We start from the raw sequence: 8,613 nt of genomic DNA on the forward strand, positions 1-8,613 counted from the left end.
CATCTACCCGCCCATCCTTCCATCTACCCGTCCATCCATCCACCCATCCATCCATCTATTCATCCATCCATCCATCCATCCATCCATCCACCTACCCACCCACCCACCCATCCATCCATCCACCCATCCATCCATCCATCCATCCACCCATCCATCCATCTATTCATCCATCCATCCATCCACCCATCCATCCATCCATCCACCCATCCATCCATCCATCCACCCATCCATCCATCCATCTACCTACCCACCCACCCACCCATCCATCCATCCATCCATCCATCCACCCATCCATCCATCCATCCATCCATCCATCCACCCACCCATCCATCCATCCATCCATCCATCCATCCATCCATCCACCCACCCACCCATCCATCCATCCATCCACCCACCCACCCATCCATCCATCCATCCATCCATCCATCCATCCACCCGTCCACCCATCATCCACCCACCTACCCACCCATCCATCCACCCACCATTCTTTTATCTCCCCACTCACCCATTCATTTATTTACCCACCCCACCTTCATTCCACTCTTCCTCATCCACCCATGTACTAGCTCATCCGCTCATCCCACCATGATCCTTTGAGCACCTCTCATCCACCAAGACTATCCCAGATGTTGATCAGCAAGTCACCACTGTGTATTTTCCAGATAACATCTACAAAAAGAAGAGTTCTGGAGCTCAGGGATCCCAGAGAACCTGGAGGGCTTTGTTGAGGGATCGTTGGTGGTTCCCCAGGAGGAGAAGGAGAGTTCTGGGCAAAGTGAGACCATGCACAGACAACCATGTATGTGGAGCTGGCTTGCCTAGGGACTGGTGAAGGACACAGGGCCGAGGAATGCTGGAGAAAGCTGCTGGGCTTCTTAAGCCAAAGTCATTAACTTGGTGTCCAGTGAAAAGAACCACTATGGTGGGAAATGTCCATTGGCAGAACAGGGATATTTGAGGGCCAGGAAGAGGAAGTGTAGTTAGATTCAGGGGCTGGGTTAAGGAGGGTCTAAATGAGCCTCACTCATTTGTGAGTCCATCCACATCCTTAGCCTTCCCACAAGTCCTTGTGGCTGATGCTGCTCTGGACATGTCTGGGTGTAGGGACTCCAGATCTCACTGTGCAGTTAGGAGATGCTGGGAGAGCAGGTGACTTGCCAAAGGATGGCAGAGTGGCCAGGCCCCATCATCTCCCTGATCTCTGAGCCAGGGGAGTCTAGGGTGCCCAGGTGTGATAGGGGCAGGCACCAAGAAGCCCACATGCATGGTTCTGGGGAGGGGATTCTATCCACAGCCCTACTTTATCCACAGCCCTACTGTTCACACTATCAACTACTCAACACACAAACATTTACCCCGAGGAATTTTGGGATGGCTGTAGGAGAGTTGTGAGTTCAAATTCTGGGTTTGTCATTCCTCTGAAGTGTCCATAGCTCCTTACACAGTGATGGGAGATGCAGCTTCCTGTGGGCCTGCCGAATGCTGACACTCTGGAAGTGAGTAGGCTGTGGGGGAGGAGCAGTCAAGGCCCTGTGCCCACAGCCTACCATTCTGAGTGTCCTTGCTAGAGCTGTGTAGTCATAGGATTGGCACTGGATCTTGAGCCTTGATTCTATAGTATTACACCTGGATCCTCTGAGAGCAAAGTTCTCTTAAGCACTGAGCCATCTCTTCAGCCTCAGATGGGAGCAGAATGCCTCACAGACCTTTGAGAAATACCCCTCCCACTGGCCCAGGGGCAAAGGTCACACAGTAGGAGGTGGCACAACTCAGGACTGCAGGAAGAAGCTGCTGGATCAATAGACCTCTAATCTTGGAGCTCTGCAGCATGAGCTGAAACTGAGTCCGGGATAGGAGGGGTTTGGCCACGGCTGTCTTTGCCAATGGCTCTGCGCAGCCCAGAAAGCGGCAGACGGCTTTGTTGACCAAAAGGCTCCTGTTTGCCATCTGCCAACTAGAAAGGCCAGGCTTCCTCCCTGCAGGGTGGGGTCCACAGAGGCCAAGTGGGTGGGTTTGGGGACCCACTTCTAGATAGGTCCTTTGTTTCTAAGCTTCCAAGTATAATGGTGCAGGAGCCAGCAGTTGAGCTTAGTTGTGGGAGCCAGCCTCTGGGGTCCTTTGCTGCTTGAGTCGAGGCCCTTGGCTAAGATGCTTGCTCGCCTATAGAGGCTCAGAGTGATTGGGAGCTTGCCATCATCACACAGAGGGAAGTGAGGTATGTACAGCCACGGAATTGAAGAGCCAGCTGAGCAAGCCCTGGCAGCCTGGTTTCTGGGGGCTGTGTCCTGTCGCTACCCTTAGTTTGAGCCCTGGCCTTACCCTGCTAGGCCTCCTCATCTGCCTTTTGAGACAGTCTCACTATGTAGCCTTGGCTGTCCTGGAACTTAGTATGTAGACCAGGCTAGCCTTAGGCAGAGCCTGCCTCTCCCCCTCCCCCATCCAAATGCTGGAATTAAAGGTGTCACCACTCCAGGTTTGTTACAGGCACTCCTGGAGAGCCACACACCTATACTGCCATTCACCTGTGTGTTGTTCCATGGCTACCTGTCTCCAGGTCACCAGGAGAGCCATCAGACTGTTTCCAGCACCTGAGTCATTTGGCCGTAGATGGGTACCAGATAAATGTAGACCCATGGAAGGTGTATTCCATCAAGGACCTGATGCTGAGCTCTGGAAACCCAGCTAACAGTGACCAGATCTTTCTCTGGGTGGGTTCTTCTAGAGAGAAACTGTCACCTCATCTATAAAGGCTGAGGATGACCCCTTGCTGGGTGGCCATGGGAACCGAAGATGGAAAAGGTCATGTAGAGGCTGACTGGGACTCAGTTCCCAATCCAACCATTAGAATTATTGTTACTGGTTGAAGATCAGCTGGCTAGTGAAGGGGCCTGTTGTGCTCCCCAGAGCTAAGGGGAGAGGCCCCGGGAAAGTGGTACAGCTTGACTCAGCTGGATCCAGCCCCGCCCCTCAACTCCGGACCAGATTATGGGTATTCCACATACGGGTATTCAGTCTACATCAGGAGGCCTGGATCAGTAGTCTGGGTCCTCCTCAGGACCACAGGCTATACAAGTTGACCCCGCCAAGAACCCGACCCACCTCACGAGTTGGACCCGCTCCTAACCCTCACAGAACTCTTTGTACCAGGAGGGTTAACCCTGTACCAGGCAGGTGGTTCCTTGCTACCATCCCTGCCCCGGGCCGGAATAATGAAGTCCTGCCACTCCTGCCAGCTCCGCCCCTTCTTCAGGCCCCATCCTATTCACCAGTAGCTCCGCCCATCCCCAGCTTGAACCAGGAGGCTATCTCCTAGGCCCAGCTCAGCATGCAGACCCCGCCCTCTTTATACTAGGAGCCCCGCCCCCGTTCCCCCCTCCTAGACCTGGGAGGCCCCGCCCCTCTCGGATTGCGGGGACGCGGGCGCGCGGCCGCATTCCCAGGAATACGGCTTGGTGGGCGGTTTCCCGCGCCGAGCGCAGAGCTGGCCACTGCGCTGCCGCCTCGCTCGCAGCTGCGCCGGGCCGTAGCCGAGCTCCGTGTTCCAGAGTCGCCTCAGCCCGTGCGGCAGGTGAGCCCAGCGCGCTCCGCGGTGCCCATACCCGGCGCACAGGGAGTCGGGGGCGCGGTCAGTTCGCTGCGCCGGGCCCAGGGCTGCCGCCGCCGCCGCCTCCCCCAACGCAAAGCGCAGCAGCTGGGTGAAGCCACAGGTGGGTGGCAGCTGGGGGCGGGGCCGGGACTGCTCGGCCCGTGGTTCCCCGGGGTGGCGTGGGGACCAGAACCCTCGAGGTGGTGGGTGGGTGTGCAGGATACAGGCCGGGCCCAGCTCGTGTGGGAGGGAGACTGATCCTGCTCAGGGCGCCCCAAGGGCTCAGCGTGACCCTACACTACGCAGGCTTCGACCCTGACAGGTGGTGACTCCTAAACCAGGTGTCAACCCCATGGGACCCTGGCAGATGACCCCTGTGTACAGTACCACCTCTGACTTCCCTGACAGTCAGTTGATACCTGGGGTTAAATGTCAACCTCTTCATAACCCTAACAGGTGACCCCTTAACACAGGTGCCACCTTCTGATAGCCCTGACAGGTGACCTTTGAGCACAGGTGTCATCTCTGACCCCCTATTTCTTTTCCCAGACGCCCTGGTCTCCTGCCTGTTGCCCTCATGAGAAAAACCAACATGTGGTTCTTGGAACGACTTCGGGGGTCTGGGGAGAACGGAGCCAGCCGTGGGGTGGGTGGCGAGGCTGGGGACAAGGCCTCCAAGGGCCCTTTGTATAGTAACGTGCTGACTCCGGACAAGATCCCCGACTTCTTCATCCCGCCCAAGCTGCCCTCAGGCCCCACAGAGGCTGAGGGGCAGGCAGACTTGGGCCCCTCCACCTCAGAGCAAAACCTGGCTTCACCTGGTCCCCGTCGAGCACCTCGCAGCCCCCGGCTGCCGGTCAAGTTGGCCTCAGAGAGCAGGAACCTGCTGAAGGCAGCCACACGACATGTGATTCAGATAGAGAGTGCGGAGGACTGGACAGCCGAGGAAGCCACCAACGCTGACCCCCAGGCACAGAGTGCCATGTCTTTGCCCTCTGTGCCCAAGGCTCAGACATCCTATGGCTTTGCCACACTGGCCGAGAGCCCCCACACCAGACGCAAAGAGTCCCTTTTCCACAGCGAGCACGGGGCCCTGGCCCAGGTCGGATCCCCTGGTGCTGGCCGCCGGCGAGCAGGGGCCAAGGCCAATGGGGGTGATGGGGGATCCCGGGAGGTTGGGGGGACCCTAATGAGCCCTAGCCGCTACTTCAGTGGCGGGGAAAGTGACACGGGGTCCTCTGCTGAGTCGTCCCCCTTTGGGTCCCCTCTGCTCTCTCGCTCTGTATCGCTGCTCAAGGGCTTCGCGCAGGACAGCCAGGCTAAAGTGAGCCAGCTGAAACAGTCGGTAGGTCGCCATGGCTCCCTGTCTGCGGATGACAGCACACCAGACACCAGCCCAGGTGTCCGTCGCCGCTTGACCCGCAGGGCTACTCCGGAGCCAGGCCCGGAGTCTGGCCAGGCACCACGTGGAGAGCACACAGTGCGGATGGGCACCAGGGGCAGCGTGAGGCTGCTGGCGGAGTACGAGGCTGCTCAGGCCCGCCTGCGTGTGCGCCTGCTGGCGGCCGAGGGCCTGTATGACCGGCCCTGTGATGCCAGGAGCATCAATTGCTGCGTGGGGCTGTGCCTGGTGCCCGGGAAGCTGCAGAAGCAGCGGAGCACCATCATCAAAAACAGCCGCCATCCCATCTTCAACGAGGACTTCTTCTTTGACGGCCTGGGGCCAGCCAGTGTGCGTAAGCTGGCCCTCAGAATCAAGGTGGTCAATAAGGGTAGTAGCCTCAAGCGGGACACACTCCTGGGGGAGGAGGAGTTGCCACTGACCTCCCTGTTGCCCTTTCTGTGAGGTCACTGGTTCCTCCTCTTCATACTGAGCTCAGCTGAGCGGGGTGGGCGGGGCCTGTGGCCCTGCGTTCCCTGGGTTTCTTAGTAGATCGCTCTTTTCTTAGAAGAAGATGGGCTGCAGGGGCAAACACTGCTCTGTTGATCGGGACACCTTCCCCCTCCATCTTGGCCCATCCACATAGAGCTGTGGGGTTCGTAGCAGTCCCAGGATCCTGGTACCTAAGGCAGCTGGGACCCAGAGCAGAGTCCCTGAGAGTGGAACTTTTTTTTTTCCTCGCTGCATGTGGGTGTTTTCCCACACAGTCTGGTTGCTCAGACGCTCTGAGAACCTCTTTGTGACATCCCCCAGTCTGTGGGAGGTCATCGACCCTGGCCAGGCTGGCTTCAGGTAGGCCTAGCTTCCCCAGTTCTAGGGCTGATGTTCTATCATCCCCACAGGAGGGCTTGGTCTTTAGGCTGGAGCTGGGGAAGACAAGAAAGCCAGAGCGCCCAGAGTGCAGAGGCAGGCAGTGAGTCTTGGCTGATGACTCTTTTGCACTGGCTTCCTTCCACTCCTGCTGACCAGCCAGAGCCACCTGTAACCCAGGATCTTCTGCCTCAAACCTGTGGCTCTCTCCCCATCCTGCAAGCTACAAACCACCTTCCCAGGGTACCCCTGGCAAGTAGCCCTTTGCTCAAGAGTGTAAATAGCCTATAGCTGCGGTGGGTGGGCTGTTTTCTCTCTCTCTCTCTCTCTCTCTCTCTCTCTCTCTCTCTCTCTCTCTCTGTCTCTCTCTCTCTCTCTCTCTCTCTCTGTGTGTGTGTGTGTGTATGTGTGTGTACATGCATACCTGAGTGTTGGGGAGCGGGGTTCTGGGCTGTGAATGTGTGTGTCTTTCGTGGGATGGGATACATGGGTTCCTGAAAGGCTGTTGTGTTTTGTACAAACTCTAAGACTCAGAACAGAATAGGCTGTCTGTTGGATACTGGTGGCCAAGGGAGGGTCCAGCATCCGTTTGCCCTTTGCTGTCTTCTTAAAGTCCAAAAGCCCTTGTCCCTCTAGGAAAAACCTAAGAAAGGGTTTTGGGGCTGATTGCTTGGGCTCTTGAGGTGGACCCAGGAAGCACCCCTGTCCCCATGCCTGGGTCCCCATTGCCTGTGGGACTAGGGCACATCTAGGACCTGGGCTGGTCAGTTGGAGTGGTGGATAGAGGGTCCCAGGGGTCTCCAGCTGTTTTCTGTCTCTCCTCCCTGTGCTCTGTGGGGCCCTGTTCTATGCCGTGCACTGTTTGGTATCTGTTTGCAATTGACTGTGAATCTTCTAAGGCACCTCCCCCAAATGTGTTTGTTTATAATGCTGTTTTTAGTGCAGTAAAGGTGTTTGGGGAGTGCGGGGGTGCAGGCCTGCTTGATTTGTGTTTAATAACAACAGGAGTTTCACTGTGGATGGCTGGCAGGGTGGGGGAGCCTGGAGGGAGGAAGACCTTTCTTACACTCCTACTGGCTGCTGCCTGGGGATGAACAGAAGACAGAAGAGAGGGAGAGCCTGGCTGTTGTGATGAGGACCCACAGGTTCCAGTGTTGGGCTCTGTCCTTGGTCTCCATCCACTCGACTCAGCTTATCCTCACACAGTCCGCAGAGCATTGTGGGTATCCCATGAGGCGCTGGAGGGCTGTGGACTCTGCTGAAGGTCCAGCTCTCTGCTGGAGGTCAGGAGGGGACGCAGGTTGTGCAGTCCCCGGAGACCTATCTCCATTTTCTTTCTAAGTTTTGCCAACTTGTGATCTCTTTAGGTACTGTCAGTTACCTAAACCAGGAACTGGCCTGGACCTGTCTGGCCCAGGGAGACCGGAAGACAGGTCTAGAGTCTGCAGCCTAGGTGGTAGGCACTTCCTACAGGAAGCCCTGTAGGGCCTTTCAGCTGGAACAGGGTTTTCTTTGCAGTGAGGAGCTATGTGGGATGATTGTGACACTGAAGTTGGGACATCTGGTCCCTGGATGTCACCATCGTCATGCACACATGTTCAGCACACCCAGGGTGCTGGGTGAGGATGCCACTCTGGTGGCCTTCAACCTCTGTCCTGTGGGTGGGTTGGACCTATGCTAAGGGGAAGAGCTGCTGTACTGTGATGCCTGTGGCCTTCTGCCAACCTGGGCATGGGTAACAGCAATGGGGAGAAAAACTGGGAAGTCTGAGACCACGTGGGAAGGGCTGGGCTAGCTGTGTCCATGGCTACAGGGGAGAAGCGAGCAGAACGCAGCCTGGGGGCTGTGGTGATTGGAGGTTCAGGTCTCCTAGGTGTCCAGGACAGGATACAGCTCCTGCTGTCCACCCAAGGCCTTGTGGCCTCTCTGATCCCCATCAAGGACCCCACATCCCTCTAAGCCCAGGATAGGACCCTGTGTCCCTCTCTGCCAAGGACTGGCCAGTTTAGGTCACTGCCTCAGGGCACATCAAGTCCTCATGTTGCCACTGGGATCCTCCTGGCTCAGGGTCCCTAGCAGCCCTTTCTGCCAGTGGCCACATGAATAGCACCACGGAGACTGAGGTCCTGGGATGTGTTGCCAGGGCAACTGGCCTTCTCCTGGGCCACATTTGTGCCATTCCACAGCTGATGTCATCTCTTCGAAGCAAGTGTTGTTCTGTGTGTCACACTGACACCCTGTGCGTATCTGAACACATCCCTGTCTTGGTTTGTACATTTCTTTGTGTGTGTGTGTGTGTGTGTGTGTGTGTGTGTGTGTGTTTACCCGTGTCAATATGTAATGTGTTTATGGGTGTTTCACCCCATGTCTTTGTGTCTGGCTGTGGCTTCCCTGGACCTGCATCATGATGTTCAATTCTATTGCTGCCCGAAGCTGCCCCTTGAGCCTGGGCCCCACTCGGCCTCATACTCCCTGGGAGGACATCTGAGGGAGCACAGACCGTGTCTGGCATTGCCTGCTGACATGAGTCCCAGGAGAACTTTTCTCTGCCTTGCAACAGTCAGGGGACTCAGGCCACAAGGTCTGTGGAGATGGCAGAGGCAGGCGTGAGTGTCCGCATGCATCTTGCCAGCGTGGCCTCCGTCTGAGTTGTCTTCCCTTGAAGATGCAGTGGGCAGCCAGGTGCTCATAGGCAGAAGCTTCTTAGTGGATTCCACTCACAGCTGATGTGCCTTCCTCAGAGGGAACCAGCGTAAGAAACGCCGAGCTGAGGGGG

General features: G+C 56.8%; 1 protein-coding gene across 1 annotated transcript; it reads left to right on the forward strand.

The window, feature by feature from the left end:
- Window positions 1-4,163: 4,163 nt before the first annotated feature.
- Window positions 4,164-5,432, forward strand: C2CD4C (C2 calcium dependent domain containing 4C; the record flags this gene model as incomplete). Its single annotated transcript, XM_080935205.1, has 1 exon — window positions 4,164-5,432. The coding sequence occupies one exon, from the start codon at window positions 4,164-4,166 to the stop codon at window positions 5,430-5,432; it is 1,269 nt and encodes a 422-aa protein (XP_080791331.1).
- Window positions 5,433-8,613: the final 3,181 nt, after the last annotated feature.

This window comes from Micromys minutus (genome assembly GCF_963924665.1).
Source record: "Micromys minutus genome assembly, chromosome: 22".
Lineage (NCBI taxonomy): Eukaryota > Metazoa > Chordata > Mammalia > Rodentia > Muridae > Micromys > Micromys minutus.